At 47.4% G+C, this 18,803-nt stretch overlaps 2 protein-coding genes across 4 annotated transcripts in view; both read left to right on the top strand.

Moving 5' to 3' along the window:
- LOC128876394 (frizzled-2-like) overlaps nt 1–12,092 on the top strand; it is a 96,454-nt gene extending 84,362 nt beyond the window's left edge. For all 3 annotated transcript variants that reach the window (XM_054122723.1, XM_054122722.1, XM_054122721.1), the window contains one exon: nt 5,414–12,092. In XM_054122723.1, the coding sequence (XP_053978698.1) occupies nt 5,464–7,692 (2,229 nt within the window). In that variant the 5' untranslated portion in view covers nt 5,414–5,463 and the 3' untranslated portion in view covers nt 7,693–12,092. The remainder of the gene's footprint in view (nt 1–5,413) is intronic.
- A 2,709-nt stretch (nt 12,093–14,801) lies between these two features.
- The window catches only part of LOC128877701 (serine/threonine kinase SAD-1-like), a 49,781-nt gene continuing 45,779 nt past the window's right edge, over nt 14,802–18,803 (top strand). The window contains exon 1 of the mRNA XM_054125240.1: nt 14,802–14,986. The gene's annotated coding sequence lies outside the window, so the exon portion shown is untranslated. The remainder of the gene's footprint in view (nt 14,987–18,803) is intronic.

Genomic DNA, 18,803 nt, shown 5'->3' with positions numbered 1-18,803 from the left:
GGAACATTTATTGTAAGAACTTAAGTGGACTCGTTTTTATCGGGAATATTCCAGAGATAAATAATCTCACTCAAATCAGTACCATTACTGCTATCAGTTGGTCACTCGTTACTAAACTACCACATTTAGAAATACCAACAGTATTTGAATATTGTCTTGTTAACTATTTTTCCCAAATAATCGTTTTCGTGTGTCAGTATTTTTTTTTTGAATCACCCTGTACTTTCCCTATCTGGCGAGGAGGTCTGCGTCGGACCTCCTGTGGCAAGGGGATAATTTATGCAAAAACGCCGACTGGTGTGGGGGGCGAGGAGGAGGAGGAGGGGGGGGGGGGCATAGAATTTATTCGCACTTTTTTCGTGGCTTCCCCGAAACTCCGTAGGTCATCCGACCAGACGACGATTTCTCTTGCATGTCTCGTGTATATATCCTTCGCGATTTCCGTTGGCTCGATCCATCATGTAACGACGGCGTCGCGCGACGGGACGCCGATTCGAAATTCCGCCTTGAGTTATTCCGTCTCTGACCAACGACCACTGGCTAACGGGGATGGGGGGGACGGACTCCGAGTAAACGAAGCCTCGTTTTGTCTATAATTAACACCGCTGCCCCCGATCGTACTTCTCGGAAGGAATTAATTTCGCCTGTTTATGGGTCCCTGGTGTGCGGCGATCCGTGTTTGTCTCTTGTTTACTCGGGATGAATTACGATTCTTATGCCAGTCCTGGCTTTTTATCGGCTCCTTTAGATGAAATATTCGATTTCGTGGTAAAGGACAGATGCCTTTAGGAAGGCCCGCTAGGCCTGCACCAGTACATGTTTGCTACCTTCGTTGTACAGTCTCAACAGATACATTAAGAAAAAAAAGCCAGAAGATTTCATATGAAATAATCAAAACAAAATTCTTCTTTTGAAACAGAGAAAAATGGACGTAGTTCTGGAGAATTTTTAGACAAAAGTTTGAACAGTGGGTTGCCTCGATAAATTGAAAAAAATGTGTGTCCATTTTTCCAGATTAAATTTGGCTGGAATAAAAGTGAAAAATAACTTTGTTCGGCTAGCGCCCGTGATGGAAACACTGCGCACCGAGCGAAGAGCAGATTTCGTTGTTTCGTGTCACCCTGTTGCCTCTCGCTGGGGCCCCCTCGGTGAATTCGTGATTAATGCCAGCAACGCGCGATTCGATATAAAACCTGACACCGCGCGCCGTCAGTTTTGCCAACTAACGAGCGAGCACCGCGCATACCTTATCCATACCTCCGCAATAAATCTCCAGGACCGCTTTGATTTATGCATCTTTTCGGTCCCGCGTCGTTCGCTTAGGATTTCTTCTTTTCAGCTTCTTCATGACTCTCTTCTCCCTCGAAACGTGTTCGCACCGATCATTTTTTGGCAATTGCCACTTAGTAGATGATTTTTGCTTTCATGTTTACCACTGCATTATACACCAACGTGGTGTCACCACGTCCAAGATTGGATCCCATAGCCACCAAATTTTCGAGGCCTCCAAAGCGTCCGTCATATACGAAGCCAACAAAATTTCGCCTGACAAAGATGCGCGCGTAGGCAGAAAAGAAAGAGGGGCGAAGGAGAATTTACATGCAAGAAGTGTAAATCATAACCCAAACAACGCGCTGCCAGCAGACCCCGCGTATTCCTGGCAGGGGCGAGGCCTTTAAAACTGATTCATTACCTCGACACGGGATCCTCCTTCCATCTTTCTGGACCACGACCCTGGCAACGTCCGAAGTATCCCGCGAAAATGCTCCTTAATGGGAAATTATAGCGCGAGCAATGCGGAGAGACAGGGGGGGGGGGAGCATCATCGCCGCAATTCGCGTTCTCGTTCGAGGCGGTCACGTAGAAGGAAGCATGAATCCACGGAGGGAGGTGAGGCTGGAATAATAAGCGGTCGTTCCCGTGGCGATCCAGGGCTCCAATCGCGTTTTCGAACGCGATAATTTCCCGGGCCCCACGGCCCCAACTCCGCGCGTCAATAAGCGCTGCACGTTGTTGTACGCCGATTAACGATCGATCGCTCGTATCGCGCGTGACTATGTTCCGGTATTAAGGCACACTCTCGACGTGGTCGATTCAAGCTGGATGAATTACGATCCCCCGGCCACGTGGCGATTAATAATCGAAAAGAGCCGCACGCGTTTCCGGTCGACGAGTCTCGGGGCATAGGTGGACTCTTTATTCGTTGTTTTAACATAATGTCACCGGGTACATGAATTGGATTGAAAAAGCGTTTAAAGAAACACTGGCGTAGAAGACTCGCTGTTTCGAGGCAATCGAAAGTTCAGATAGATTTGAATTATTGGGTGGGGCCCCCGGCCTTTTAAGCGCGCTAGAATTGCTGTAGTCGCGAAAGTGTTAAGACATCGAACGTGGGAGTTGTCGGTGACCAGTGTTACGGAACTTAATTGAATCGTTCGCTGGGTCTCGTGTAACGATACTTACCCGAGCTCCCAATGCGTTTAATGTTAAACGATGACATAGAATGATAACCAGACCGCTTACCAAGAACTTGCAGGGGGTTTTAATTTAAACGATATACCGATACGTGTGGCTGATTTGCTATTCCAGAACAATAGATTGTCTGCTAGTATGCCCAAATAGTTTGTTTAGTTGATCGTGGTTCGTCATTTCTCAAAGGCAGTGGTTGTTTGTCTTCATATCAAGCACATTCGTACAGTTTCACCATCTATTTCTAAAGCAGCTCGCGAGTTCCTACGAGATAGGGGACCCGTATCTTTCGGAACACCAAAATACTTCTTCATTATTACGCCCAGCGAGTTTCTAATGCTCTCGGTTCTCCTGATTCGTTATGTATTATTCACAACGTCTACTCTAAGCCAACAATTTCCATAACTCAACGAAGAAACTCGAGTCACGAGGGGTGACATCCCCGAGCCACCCCTAGCTCGGGGACAGCCAATGGCCGTCGGCACGGAAGAGAGAAATAGTGGATCCATTAGCGTTGCGTCGATTAACCCAAAGGTGCACCTTTGCAGACTCACGCGTCGTCCTGCCACGAGCGTCGCGTAAATCCAAGGGGGTGTCCTCTGGGTTGGGACCTAGTACCATGAGTCACGTGTTTCCAAATACCAGGGACAAGTTACAGGAGGGGTAGTTCACCCCCCCATCGATGGATCCTGCAAACGCTAGACTAGGCGCGCCTGTGACTGCCACTAACATCGCCAGAGATCGATTAAACCGTGGGTATATGCAGTAAGCCCTCAACTTAGATTAATTCGTCGCGGAGCTTTCGCGACTCTCGTTCATTTTTCATAGGTATAAGTTTAGAAATTCTTCTCAGGATTCTCTTTGTATTATTCTCTATTATTTTATTATTCTCTAAGATGATCAACGACGCGTCGATGTTCTTCTACGTGCCAAGTTTCACAAAAATCCTGAATGATCGATCGGCTTGCGTTGCCTGCAGGTTAGGAAACGTGTCCGGTTCGCCCGATCCTTTCCTCGCGCGTGTCAATCTTCGCTCTGGGAGCCACACACGTAGCGGGAGCTTGTTCAGTGCACGGAGATGCAACGCTGCCTGTCGTCTTATAAATAGCCGCGGAGCGCGTGTCGGGGTGCTAGCAGTTAACAAACGGTAAAACTAACACCGCCTCCTACAATAACATTTCGCTCCGGTCACGTGTATTCCGCGGCCCGACTATTATAAGATCCACGACTGTCGTCTCGTTGGTCTTCGCCCTCTCTGGCTCAACCTCGCCTCTCCCTTGCTGTCGTATTCGCTCGTCGTGTCTGCCTGGCGCACCCTTTCACCCCTGCTGCCGATTCCAACTCCGTTTCCTGCAATATCTCATGCCCCAGTGCCAATCCAGCTCTGGCGAGCCGGGATCTAAGTTCAGATGGAGATTAATGCGTTCAGCCATACTGGGATTCGAACAAGAAACTCGTCTGAGTGTGGATCAACATTGTACAATTATTGCGAATGGTTTTACACGGAAGAAAAACACGGGGCGTACCAGCAACAGAAGGATCTAGCGATCCTGTTGGACTCAGAGACTCGATGACTCACAGTGAGCAGAATCAAACGAGATTGTTGATCACCCAACATCCCGTACCCTTGGGCCTCGTTCGTTAAGGTCGCAGACGATCTCCGCGCGGCGGTCTCTTTTCTGCCCGTCTCGAATAAAGCAGCGAATCTTGATCCTGTCGGCGGGTGGGGTTATGCAAATACACCGGACCTCGATCGTCTAGATCCCTGTTTCGGGTTATATAATGTTATGCTAGTTTAGCCAGTCGTCGACTGTTCTTTTTACGTATCTCGACGAGGACCATCGACCAGCTTAATTAGGACCACCGTAAGGGGCCCGAGATTGAACACGTTTTTGTTCGCTCAGGAACGAGAGCGTACGAAGAAATGACTATGTTTAAAGGGATGGGGGTGGGCTGATGATGCCAGGAGATAGATGACACACAGGGGGGTGAGGGACTCCGCTTTTTGTCGGGCTGTTTCTTTCGCTTGTTTTTGTCGTTCCTGTGACCGGTGGAGGCGAGAAAGTCCACGAGAGGGGTACAGTTGGTTTCGAGTGATTTCATGGCACGGTATTTATAACGTGTGTCGGTGGGAAATGACTTCTCTTCCGAACGTCTCAATCTAATCTCGCCCCCTGTCTCCTCGAATAATTGTCCGTTTCGTCGAGCCAGAATTTCTACCGTCCGACTTTGACGTTATCGAATAAGAGCGAAGTCAGAAGTTTATCGCGTAGGACCATTTTTGAATTCCCGTGTAGGAATGTCTGACTCGATCGTGCAACACGCGAACTCGCCTCGAAGCGTGGCCGAACCGATAAGAGCGCAACAATATCTGGCCATTAACCGAGTTTCGATACGCGTACATGGTGTACGTCTCGCCTAGGAACACGTCATACTTAGCTGGCGATGATTGAGTTGACACGCGTGTTTACGAGGGACTTGCTAGAACGTTCACGGATACAACGTACACAGATTTACTTGCGTAACCGAGAATAATACCAGCAATGGATGCTGACAAACTGGTGTCAAGTTTATCGTATGCTCGATAAATCAGGAAAATGTTAGTAGCTTCGGAAACATTGGATCGCGTATCTAGATGAAAATTGATGAGAATGACGTGTGATCTTAGGTCCGCTGCGTTGGCTTTGCTATTGTTCCGTCTGAGACAATTGTTATTCGATAACATGCTACCAACGCTAAGGCTGTCAACGTTGTAGTCGATCAAATAGTTTTCTAACGTTTCTGACGAGTTAGAGTTGAAGAAAGACTGGAGGCGGGAAAGAAAGGAATAATAGACAAATTTTCTTCTGTCATCGCCTGATCGATATCTCTACAAAACAAATTTTCTTCCACTTCCTGACGCAATCAGAAATTACAATAGAAAATATTCCGTTCTCTGTTCCAGGGAGGAGTGATGCGAGGCACGCAGGAGTAAAGCCCCAAGCATCTTTCACAATGGGACTCGTTCGACGGACGAAGCTGTTCCCCAGCCGAACGATGGCGACCCTGTTACCGTTGCTGCTGGTCACGGCATTACCGAACGCTCGATTAGAATCAGCAATCAGTCCGGCGAGCAGCGTGGGCTCGGTATCGAGCGGCTCATCGTCGTCCTCTTCGTCCTCCTCCTCCTCCTCGTCCATGGTGGGCGTCGTGTCTGGCAGCGGTTCGGGGTCTGGGAGCATGGTTGGACCCGACAGCGGCGCTGTTGCGGGTGGCAGCAGCAGCAGCGGTGGACACTCGTCTCTGAGCGGAGGCGCGGCAAATGGAAACGGCAGATGCGAGGAGATCACGATCCCCATGTGTCGCGGTATCGGGTACAATCTGACGGCGATGCCGAACGAACTGAATCACGACACTCAGGAGGAGGCTGGCATGGAGGTGCATCAGTTCTGGCCGTTGGTCGAGATCAAGTGTTCGCCGGATCTGAAATTCTTTCTTTGCTCTATGTACACGCCGATCTGTCTGCCAGAGTACACCAAGCCTCTGCCGGCTTGCAGAAGCGTTTGCGAGCGGGCGCGCGCGGGATGCGCGCCTTTGATGCAACAGTACGGTTTCTCCTGGCCCGAGAGGATGGCCTGCGAACGATTGCCAGCGCACGGCGATCCCGACAATCTCTGCATGGAGCAGGACAACCGAACCAGCAGCACAGGGCCAGGATCGGGCAACGGAGGAGCTGCGAGCAGCGCTCCTGTGCCCGCGGCAGCGCCACCTCGTCCGACAAGGCCCACGAAGACCACCCAACCACCTCGGTGCAAACCGGGCAAGCATCAAAAAAACTGCCAGCATCCCCAGGGGGAAAGGGCGAGGGAGTGCACGTGCCGATGCAGGGCACCCCTCGTACCCCTGGGGGCGGGGGGCACGGTCATTCCGGGTCCGATAAGCGGCAGCAGCGTCGCCAACATCGCCAACGGGGGTGGACTGGCAGACATGGCCGTAAGTGGGGCCATTCCGGCGCCCCCGATAAGCACCGCACAGAACATATTGCAGGACATTGCAAACGTACCGAACTGCGCTCTCCCGTGTTACGGGGCGTTTCTCACCCCCGAAGAGCGAGGGTTCGCGGCCGTATGGCTGGCTCTGTGGAGCGGCCTGTGCGCCGCAAGCACGCTCGTGACCGTCACCACGTTTCTGATCGACACCCAGCGCTTCAAGTATCCTGAGAGGCCGATAGTCTTCCTGTCGGCATGCTACTTCGTGGTGTCCGTCGGCTACCTCTCGAAGAGCGTGTTCGGTCACGAAGAGATCGCATGCGACGGGCCAGCGTTGAAGTCGGGGGCACAGGGACCCGGGGCTTGCGTCACCGTCTTCCTCATGATTTACTTCTTCGGCATGGCCTCGTCGGTTTGGTGGGTAATCCTCGCGTTCACGTGGTTCCTCGCGGCGGGTTTGAAGTGGGGCAACGAGGCGATCGCGTCTTACTCGCAGTACTTCCACCTGGCGGCATGGTTGGCGCCCACGGTGCAAACGGTCGCAGCGTACGTCGCCGGAGGAGTAGCCGGGGATCCGGTAGCAGGAGTGTGTACGGTAGCTCCGGAGGGGATTCGTTCGTTCATCCTGGTGCCGTTGTTCGTCTACCTTCTGCTGGGAACGAGCTTCCTCCTGGCGGGATTCGTCAGTCTGTTCAGAATCCGATCGGTGATAAAGAGGCAACCGGGCGCCAAAGCGGACAAGCTCGAGAAGTTGATGATACGCATAGGCGTGTTCAGCGTTCTGTATACGTTACCGGCTGGGGTGGTATTGGCCTGTCACATGTACGAAACAACCCTGAGGAACGAGTGGCTGGCCTCCCTGGCCTGCCCGTGTATGAAGAGAGCAAGACCTCTCTACTCCGTCCTGATGCTCAAGTACTTCATGGCGCTCGCGGTAGGCATCACGTCAGGCGTGTGGATCTGGAGCGGCAAAACCGTCGACTCGTGGAAACGTCTGTGGAGGCGTTTGTTCGGAGGAGGGAGCGGAGGAGGCGGTCACGGAGGCGGTGGCGGCGGTATGGTAGCAGGCGTGACAGGCGTCAGCGGAGGCATCGGCAGCAGCAGCATCAAGGGCGTCGTAGGACGTGTCGGAGTGCCGTATCCATCGGCGCCGGGTCCTGGAAGCGCTTTGTTGCCGCCGGGGAGCGTAGCCAGCGCTTCCCAGCACCATCTTCACCATCACGTTCTCAAGCAACCCCCTCTGTCGCACGTATGACGTCACCAGTCGGCGGGGGGCGACATGAACACCGCTGGCTGCGATCAGCAGCAACAACAACAGCAGTCGGTGGGGCAACAGGAGAGGCCTTCCGCCCTTAGTAACTACGGGCCCATTTAGCCCTTCGCCTCGGCCTCGCGCAGGCACACGCCGCATACGGCGCCACATACGGCGCCTCACACGCCGCACTCGGCGGCCACCATCTACTCGAGGAGGTCGTTGGCGTCGACCACGGGCCCCCTCACGCCGGCCCACGGTCTCGCGCCATCGTACACGCAGGCCACCGAGGTCTGAATCGATCTCCGACAGTGGGTACGTCGCCGTTGCGGTGCTCGAGCGAAGAAGGGCTCGAGGAAACGTGCGTTCCGTAGCACCTCCGCGTGGTGGTTCTACGCGACGCTTCGGAAAACGTCGTTGATACGCGACGGTGCTTCTCGATTACCCGATATACGTACCAGTTCGTACAGTTGGAGGCACAAAGGTTGTCCCGATATCGTAGGAACACGCCAACGCAAAGTAACTGTGCGGGATACGTCTCGTAGTCGATGAGAATAAGTTTGTAATCGGTAAAACGCGTATTCCATTGTGGATACAAATATGACAAACGCGTGCTAAACGTATGCAGAAAGTATAAATTTTATGCAAAATGACGTATCCAAATTGTTTTGTTAATTTACGAAACAAATATTCCGCATACTTTTTCCACGCTGATAGACGTTACTAATGTATAAAGTATACGACGCGATGCGCGAGTCTTACGTAAAGTCTGTATTGTATAACGTTTGTCTGCGTGTAGTTTCCCGCGCGACGTTACTGTTCCTGCGACGTCAGGACAACCTCCGTGTCTCTCATTGCACGTGTCTCTGCCGGGAGTCTCGAGCCGCCCTTTTCCTCTCACCTTGCACGGCGGGTGCGTCAATGAGAAAGTCGCGAACGGGTTGCCATTCATCCCCAGCCATTACTCGTCGAAGAGACAGTGATTTAACCGGTCTCGAAATCGCTCGATCGGTAATACGAGCGGCCCAAAGACGCGAAGACGGCAGTATGGACCTCCTCGAAGCGCCGACGCCAGAAAACGCCGGTATCTCGAAATGGCGGCCGAGACTGCCCGGTTAGTAAGATTGTGATTTTTTAGTGCATCGATTGAAAGTGACCAGGAGCGAATGGTGTGCGCGAAAGGACGTGTGACAAGGACTCTATTACACGTATCTATCTCTACTTTTTCTTACTTATATACCGTAGCGGAATTCGTACAGTCCGCATGTCCGTCTAACGTGTATCGTCTCGTCTATTTATCTAACCTAGGCCATAACTGAATATAGGTGTACAACACGGTTTTTTTTTTTTTTGCTAGATCGTACGCGATGGACGGCGGTGGTCCAGGCATTCCAAGACGCGTTTTTTTTTTTTGTTTTTACATAGATATATATAATTTCATACCATTCAGCTGATCGAAACGATCCGATCCAGCTGGACTTTTACGGGAAAACGAAGAAAGTATACTCGAACCGAATAACAGGCTCACCGTCGTCCGATCGTTGACAGTACGACGAGCGAGTGTATAGCGCAGATGCTAAGGAAGACGAAGGAATAGGTGAACGAGGTGATTGTAAATATTAATCTTAGGTGTTACGCGTAGCGCTGTAAATAAAAAAGAAAAAGAAACGGAGGGAAAACGAAACAATCGTCAAAAGGATCTACGTATATCGATCGACGCGAGCTGTGCAGATCCACGGATGCGTGCGGACGCTAGGGCGTGTTACTGTCGCCGGTGTACGCGTGTTCCTTTTATGTACTTGGGCTATAGTAGTCCGTGGAGCCTCGTATTCGTCTCGAATCTTTCGAAGAATGTTGATAGTCTCTCGACTGAAGTCACTGGTGTGTGAAAAAGACGGACGATTCCGATATCCGACGGGCGATCAATTAACGATCGAAATACCTCGATAGGAAGCTTCGAAGGAGCCGCTAGTCTTGCCACGGACGAAGGAACGCGCCGATCGAAGTGTGGATGCGGCCAGAATGAGCATGATGTACAGGGTGGTTCGCATGCTGCGATCAATTGAAATAGAAACGTAAATATTTGTTACTTTGAAACATGGTGTGCGCGGATTTGGTTAGTATCGAAGAACCGGTGTTAACAAATTTTGTTAAATTCGCTTCTTCGATACTAAACGATTTCATGTAATTCATTTCTCGATATAAGAATTGTTTACGATTACATCATGTTGTATATACGGTATATAGACCACTCTGTATAATGTACACGTTTATATACGCACGCGCGCTAGCGACGACGTGATTTCACGCATCGAACAAATTTTTTACCGCCGAACGAAGTCTCCTTCCCCTCATCCTTGACCGTTTTATATATTACATACTCATATATATATATATATACGTGTCTCGACGTAGCAGGCAAAAATGTATAGACAACACCAGAGACATCTGTTTTTTTTTTGTACCTAGCACGACTTCCGGTTCCAGCATCGAGAAAATCGAGTTGTGCGTACGCACACTGGACACATCCCACATGTACACATACACACATACAGCCGTACACACACACACGCACGCAGTAGAAGAAAGATACGAAAACAGTTCTGTGTACCCCGAATGTCGTAGGTATATATAGAAGAAAAAAAATGAGGAAAGCAAATTTGTACACGCTCACGTGTCTATGTCCGCGCAATCTAGAAGTAGCTGTTGACACAGTGCGAGAATCGAATGCACGCGTAAAAAGTACGTGAATATATACGTGTATATAGAAATTATATATATGAGTATATATTTGAGTACGCCTTTATATATAAATATTACAGATACATATAAATATATATATATATATAAATATAAATATATGTCGATAAAACGCGCGCTGTTCACAAACGGTATCGATATCTCGGTTTTTATACTCACTGGAGAAGTACGTGGAAGTTAAAAAATTCCCGCGATAAACGTTTCCCATTAGTGCTCCTCGCTGGCGACGTGTAGCGAGCCGATCGCGTAAGACTTGTTTTCTTTTTTTTTTTTTTTCTATTTTTCTAACGTGAAATTAATATGTGTTATTTTTATAGTTGTGAGGTGTAATATAGCTGACTATGTTTGACTAATTTTGCCTCAGAAGAAAACTTCTTCCCGATTAATTGGCACCGTTATAGGTGATCCACGTTGCGTTCAGTCATCGTAGTAGTGATATTTAAAAAATGATGCTCAAAACGTAATAGTAACAAATGATATTCAAATAATATTAACAAACAAATTCGGATGGTACTATTAAAGAAAGAATATCCAAATAACGGTATTCAAGTAGTAATATATAAATATTCAATGTTCATTTGTGGCATTCGAGTACCATATGGTATATTCGAATATTCAACTGACGAATATTCCCAGTTAGAGTGAGAATTGAACGGCAACCGAAACAAGCGAAACGCCGTCGTGTTTTTTTTCCGTATTCTTATTTTTTTGGTGGAGAGGTCGTTTCGTCGTTGAAACATCGAGTCACGCGATCGACTCGCGAAATGGTTCTCGCGAGGAGAGCAGGTGGGAACGATCAGGCGGGGAGCGACAGGCGACAGGACTGAAAAACGATAACTGCCTCAAGCGAACTTAAACAAAAACAAAAATGTTAAAAAAACCACACACGACCCGTATCGCAATACCGGACGGGGACCCCTGCCAAACGAAAACGTACACGTGTAATGTTGTAAAGTAGCAAGAGTAAAGAAACCTTTTAGTGTCACATATCACGCCAAGCCGTTACGAGCGAAAACGGACAATGTCGCGTTCGCGTAGGTCGATTGACGACCAAGGGCGCGAAGGAAAGAACAGGTGGAAAAAGGAGCGGGAGAGCGGGCGCCACGACGCGCGATACAAAGTCGAGTCGGCCGAGGAACGAACGCGACGTTAGAGAAACGAGAGGGAGGAGTTTATAACGAGTATTTGTAAGCCACTTTTTGTCACGATGATTGTCAATAAAATTGAAAATACTGTGTGTAACGGGTGTGTTCCGGGATTTCATCCACATTGGCTCTTCTAGAGACGTTTTCTTTTACGTTGAAACAACCCCAAATCGGTAAGAGAACGCTTATCCGACTGGAGTTTAATCCCTTCGTGTCTGTGCCTGGAAAACTACGTAAAGGGTGGGCATGAAGGGGTTAAAAAACGAACCGCGTCTTCCTCTATTTTTCTTTTGTACGTTTTCCTCGTTTGGCTTTTACGTTCTTTACCCAGAGAACGCGCGGATCCTGTTTGGGGTCCGTACTCGACACCATCTTTGTACAACTTTTACGTTGCCATAGTAGTTAACGAATGACCGACGACCATATCGTTATATAAATATATATATATACTGAAATCAAAATTGTATACGATTTTTAATATACTTTATTATTATTTAAGTTCCTTGCGTTTGTTCTTCGTACCTGAGAGTTGTCCTCGATCCTACTGATTTGGGAGTAGACTCCGTGACGCGAAAAGGTAAGTTACCAAACTAGATTTTATCCCTATAAAGCGAAGCTCATATTTGTATAGTTTATAGTTTAACGTAGAGCTGTATATATATTATGTAACTTTTTCAAATATTTCTATACAATTAAGCTCTGTTTTTTAAACTCTTAGTCAAAACTATAAAAAATGTTGATGCTTTGATCTGTGCAGAATAAGAAGCATAATTATTTACCGTTGAGTCGTCTTAAGTAAATACTTCCTGCTGTAAATTATGACCGACTATAAACAGAAGTCCCGGAGACCCCACACTTCACTTTGTATCGAACAAAAAAGGGTTCCTTCCGTTTAAGAGGTTCGAACAAGTGGCTACATTCTTTTGCGTAGAAGTGCCGCTATGCAACTCGACGAGATGGGACTATGGTAGGAATCCAAATGCAAATCATATTTCTACACGAGTTATCATTTTAACGACCATTCGAGTTAATTGTTAGTTCGCAGTTTAACCGCTTCGACAAAAAAGTACGAAGAGAAATGGGAGTAAATTAAAAATTTATTTTTCTGAAACATGGTTCAAACTAGGCAACATTCCTTTACTTCATATTTACAATATCGATCGATCGATTGTTTGAGTTTCGACCACGTTTTGAGAAATTCCAGCGCTGCAAGGAAAAAGAAACCAGCCCCTCGAATTCTATTTCGAAGGAAAAGTGCCATAAACTAAAGCCTAACGGCGCTTCGGTATCCAGGGAAACGAGCGGCTAAGAATATCGTGGACCTCAAAGGGTTAATACCCAAATTTCGCGTTTTCAGCGGCAAAGGCTGGTTTTGGCTCGCGGCGCATCCATTAGGGAAGATAAATCCGTCTTTAAGACGCATCGAGCCGTAGGGTGGTAGAAAAGTTGCCGGGAAACCAAGCTGGATTGTTTATAACGCCGCCATTCTCTCCATTCTCTATCTTTCGCTCTGTTTGTACACTACGAACAAAAGCTGGCGGATAAAACCACGAATAATCTTGTAAATATACAAGGGAGCCTTCATTATTCGTGCCGGTAGGAGAAGTCGAGGCTTCGATTAAGGGAAGTTTTCGGATAAAACGAGTACTTTCCACAGTTATATTACTATATACTAATTTCTGAAATTTTGTACTTCTTCCGCAGACTCCAGATAGAAAGAACAACATATACTCCATCCATAATTGATACACGCCCAGAATCAAATTCAAGAATCATACCCAGTAAAACATGTGAGTCCGTATCGTCTTTACAATATCCCATTATTCGTCCAATTTTTATTATAAATTTACCCAACTTGTACCGCTTTCTTATCTCTGTTTGCACACTTGCATACAGCCTGCAGTTTATATTTCAGCTAAATGCCCTTAGGGGGAGCCCGGCGCCGGACTAAGTAATAAACGAACTCTCTCGTTCCTTCTCTGTCTTAGTCCGCTGAGAATTAATGTAAACGCAGACGGGTGTTTCAGTCGGTGGACGTTGGTATTTACACGACGTTAGGAATCGCCCGGTGAAAATCGCCGTTTAACCGGGTACCTAAGTAAACCTACCCCTGGGTGGCATGAGTCATTGCCGCGGGCACAGTCAGCGCCGTGGGGGCAAACACCACCACCGCCACTACCCCCTTCCACTTGAACCAGCGACGAATTTATGGTCCGTCGCTGAACCTCGAGCATCGCCGCCATAAACAAACGATATTAACTCAACGGACGTTTACGGCCCTCGGTGGCTGCTCCGGAAGATAAGGATCTCCGTTACTCATTCACTCGTTAAGTTAACTGGCCGCGTGCGACGCGTTGATTTCCTTAATTGCAGCCGTGCCCCGATGCGCCTTCCGCAGTGGAGGAACCGTGGCGAGCGTGCAGCCGTTTTCGCGGGGGACTCGCGTGCCCACTGCAGCTCATCGGTTGTCCTACGGTTCGATTAAGCGTGCTTTACGTCCGAGAGATCTAATTGCGATTGGATGGATACAGACAGTGTGTTCGATGCTCATTTTTGGCGAGTAACTGTCTTGGAGGAATACATTTTTGCATAACTTGTATCTATACGGTTATTTAGTTAATTTTTGGTGGACAGTCGATTGGATTAGATTCTATTTAGATTTACGCTATTAAAAGAATTAACGTAAAAAGCTGACGGGATGGATTTTTAAAGTCCTTTTTCCATGAGTAATTTTCTTGCAGTGGAAGGTTAATGTTATACATGTTCTTTAAAAGAACTAACAACTCGACGAGCCATGACTAGTCGTTTTCGAACACATTGGTCACCGTTGAGAATTTCTCTGGTTCTTCATTATTGATCCTTTCGAAACCTCACTCGACCCTTCAACCGAAATTTTAATGTTTAATGAACTATTCCAACGCGAAGAAATTGAGGTAGCTTTAACGGTGAAATTAAGTGGGATGGGTCGCTACCTATACGTTTTTGTGAGCTCTGTGTATCAGCCGCGTCATTCTGACCGCGGACCGCGTACCCTTCCTTTGTTGTGTATTGTCCCCGGTCACCTCGAGGCCTCTACCGAGCAATAACATGTTGGCGAAAATAGAGAATCCCCTTCCCTCAATTACATTTCAAATTTTTTTCATATCGAATTTAACCACACCCGTGCTGAATCTCGAAGCCGAGGTTAGTTTCGTTACAGACCTCGGAACGGTATCATGTGTACTTGCTACCTTTTCAAAAGTCTTGCTCTACGACGAAGTGCCGTTAATGTTGATAGAAAATGTTTAGACGATAGCTAACGAGGAGTGTTTATATGTTAGAAGTGTTTGTGCGCATCTCGAGGAGGAAGTGCTTCCAGACATTCGAGCATAGGACATCCTTCCCTCCTCAAAGTGAGTACAGTTTGGTTTTATAAAATGAAAGTGGAAAGTCGTGCAACCAGCAATCTCGGATAAAAGAAACCATTTCTCATTTTCGTATACTTAAAGTAATACCATCTCGGATTTGGAAAATTCATTACAGACGAATTGATTTTTCAATACTTTTCAATGACGATTAGATTCTGAAATTTACTTTAGAATATTTAGTAGAAAACGAATTCTCCTTAAAACAATTAGAAACAGTCCGAGAGGGTAGCAAATAATTCTTACTTCAATGAGCCGGAGTCGAGAGGTCAAAGGCACGGGAATAAAAATAATACGTTCACTTTTGCAAAGCTGCGAATGGATCCTTTTGATCCATCAAGTGCATGCAGGCTTAAATCGAAAGCCAAACAAAGTGGTTTCGTTTCGATCGTTGGTTTCAATGGTGGTTCGTCTCGATGATCCTCGAACGAGATTGACGGCGTCGTCGAGCGAGTCCGTGGCTGTCAGAAATAGATCTTGGGGCTGGGTTATTTACCAGGAGACCGCGTACGAGAACGATTTACGAGCAGATTTGCCGAAAGGCCTCCACCGATCGGTCGCGAGGCAGGCTTCCAACGAGCCGTGATCGACGACGACTAATTGCGCCTAAGAAAACTAATTTACGGGGACGGGAACGGATCCGAAGCTTTCCCTATGTTTATCGAGCGAAACAACGTTTTCCAGGCGGCGGAGAAAGGACCTCCGAGTTTTAGGCGTGTTCCTTCCTGGTGTCTAACATTAGATTGTATCGAGAGTGTACACGTGCCATAGTCCTACCTCGAATAACGTTCATTGCAGCTCGTTTTCACTAAATCTGGGACATCGTAACGTTCTTTACACCCTAGCTATCGACACTGAGAAAACAGGGTCCATCTACCACTAACAACGAGCTGATTTTCTATTTTTTTAAATTTAACGTATTAAATATATAAGTAATTTCTATTTCTCTGTCTGATTTATCAAATACATAAATAATTGTATACAATTTTATACGTTGAAAAACGGATGACAACGTTATTCGTCACTGGTTATTTTTCCACCAGCGGTTAGCCACTGCATCGTTTTCTCGGAGGCAAAAGATAGAGACGTAAAATCAGCTCGATGTCCGATTACACGCTATCGCGACGCTCATTATATTCGCGCGTGTAAGCAATTTATGCATACAAACGTTACCACATGACCATCCCTTATCGTCGTGTCAAGGGTCGACTCGACGTCGGGATCGCTCCTCGCATTCATTCCAGGGGAGATTAATCGCCCCTGCGACGATAATCTATTGCTATATAAATTACCAGTGGCGAACATTAAGATACGCGCTTGTAAATTGAATTTTCTTTTCGTCGAGCCTCTTCGGTGAATGCTACTTTACCCAACGATTCACCGAATCGGTTGTTAAGTTTCAATTATTAGCATGTTGATATCACGGAAAGGGACTCTAGGCTCTCCGACATTTCTAGACTTTGTATTTTCTAGGAATTAAAATTTTTGAGATTTCTATGCTCTGAGATCTCTAGACCCTGAGGTTTCTAGACTTTGAGATTCTTTGCCACCTGCAATCCTAGACTAGACCTTGGCATTCCTGCACTCTGCAAAAGCACAGCCCGACGAAGTAAAGACTGATAATATTATTACCAAGCCGAGAAGCAAGTCTAAGAGCAAAGAAAGTAAATACATATTAAGAAGGATCCGTGCCAAGACTTCCCAGTGACTCGTCGCGCTCCACTTATCGTTATACAAACTCAAAGTGGATCTCCACAGCTCGAGATTCGCTTCTCGAGAAGCGGAAGCTTCGTCCCATTCGAGGATTCTGGCCGTGAGATCGCGGGATGGGTTTTGATCCGCGTGTATCGGTTCTATATTTAGCGTGGCTTACGATCTGTCGATGTCCGTGCGCGCGGCACACAATTTCTGCGGGATCGATCAGTGGGAGGACGTCAATGACCGGCAGACGATCCCGCGTGGTTCTCGTGGAGATCAGGCTCTCGTCGAAAAACAGCGATATCGTGAGCCTGGGTTACGAGGCGGCGGACAGCCGCCCCTGTGAAAATATTGTTTCAACAGCCGAGGCTTTACCGAACGACGGGGCCTCGGTATTATTCCGGAATCGAATCCGACCCGTTTCGTCATTCCGACGCTATGACGCGAGGAAAAATCCGGACAGATACGGAACTGATCATCGATGTATCGAAGGGTGCTGGTCGTGGACCAAGAACCAGAGAAAAAATAACTTTGAGCATTGCACTGCTTTTCCCCGTAGTCTTACAAATGTTTGATTCTTAATTAAACAGCGTTAGTGTTCCACGCGTACGGTATTAATCTTTCATTGGAGTCGATACTTTGTGAGAGAAGCACCTAAAAATTCCTGTAGCATTTTGTATCTCGAAGCTTCGTTAGCGTATGTACAAACAATCGAAGTTTAATGGGGTGGATGGCGACGCGAGCGAACAGTTTACTTGGTACCATGTTCTTTACTCTTTCACGGTGCCATGCCCTATTGCGCGTCTCTCGAACCGTTTTCTGCGATTCATTTTTTCTTTCAGTTTTGTTTCCGCTCCAGTTGCATCCTACCAGGTATCGACACGTTGAATGACGAATGACTGTAGAAACAGAGGCGAGGTCAACAGGCTTGCGCGGGCGTGCACGCGCTCGTTTAACCCGTTAATCCGTGGACGCAAATAATTAATGATCAGCTGCGAGTTCGCCGTCACTCGCAGCTGTTGGCATTGCAAAGGAGGATTAACGGTACAAGGGAATCTAATTTGAATGGAATCGAGGGCCTTCGAAAAGCCCTTCCACTGGCAATACGCGGTCGCATTATGCGCGGACTCTTCGAGGCGAGTTGGCATGCGAACGGTTTGCGCTCTCGAGCATCGTCGACGAGTATCGACTGTCCGACGACCCCTACCATCCGGGTAAATCCGTCCTGGCATCGTTTTAGGGTGAACTGCGACGACTGTCGTCGCCGTTTATGGTCGCTCGGGCGATTTATTTGATCACCAGTAAACAGTTTCCGTCTTGCACGCACAAATCTTCGAGACGTCAATTTTTCCCCCTTAACCAGTGTCTCTCAACCTTCTCTCTAGCACGACTCACATATTCGACAATCCTTTGCAAGCCGTAAGATTTATTTTAGTAATCACTAATAATTGAATTAAAATATTATTCCTTGATATCTCCTAAATGGAATGCTGAAACGTAATGGATAACGATTAAACAAGTTTGTAGACCCTTCGAAACACTAAATGCCACCGAACAGAAACGTGAAAGTCCTTCGAGAAGGCCCCTTCGCGAGGGGAGAACATAGGATCGCCCTTAACGCGTCGACTTCTTTCGTTATCTCGCGGCAACGGGCGGAAGGTGTACTTCAGACGCGACTCGAACGATAAAGACCATCTTGTTTCGTTGATAACGTGCAGACAACACGACGGTTGAAGGAAAAAGCTGTGTATACACTTGTGGGAACAATTCGGGGAAACGTCTTCCGTTTCACGGGTCGCACAACTCGGTCGCTTCTGCGACACGCATGTTTCCACTCGTTGACAGCCAAACGATGCCCCGTTTCGCCCTTGGAACCCCGTGGCGTCGCGACGCTCGGTCACGCTAACCAGAGATGGGCAAAACTCTGGACTAGTTAAAAAATTTCTAGTAAGAAATTAATCATAGTTAAGAAACGTCAATTCAAACATATATTAATAAATTCGATATCGTATGAGACTAAATAAAACTTTCTTTAAATATTTAAATTGTTTGAAGAAGAAGATAAACGGTTTATCTTTCGCGTGTTATTAGAAATGTTGATCTAAAT

This window comes from Hylaeus volcanicus, chromosome 5 (assembly GCF_026283585.1).
Source record: "Hylaeus volcanicus isolate JK05 chromosome 5, UHH_iyHylVolc1.0_haploid, whole genome shotgun sequence".
Taxonomy (NCBI): domain Eukaryota; kingdom Metazoa; phylum Arthropoda; class Insecta; order Hymenoptera; family Colletidae; genus Hylaeus; species Hylaeus volcanicus.
This window is presented reverse-complemented; position numbering and strand designations above follow the sequence as displayed.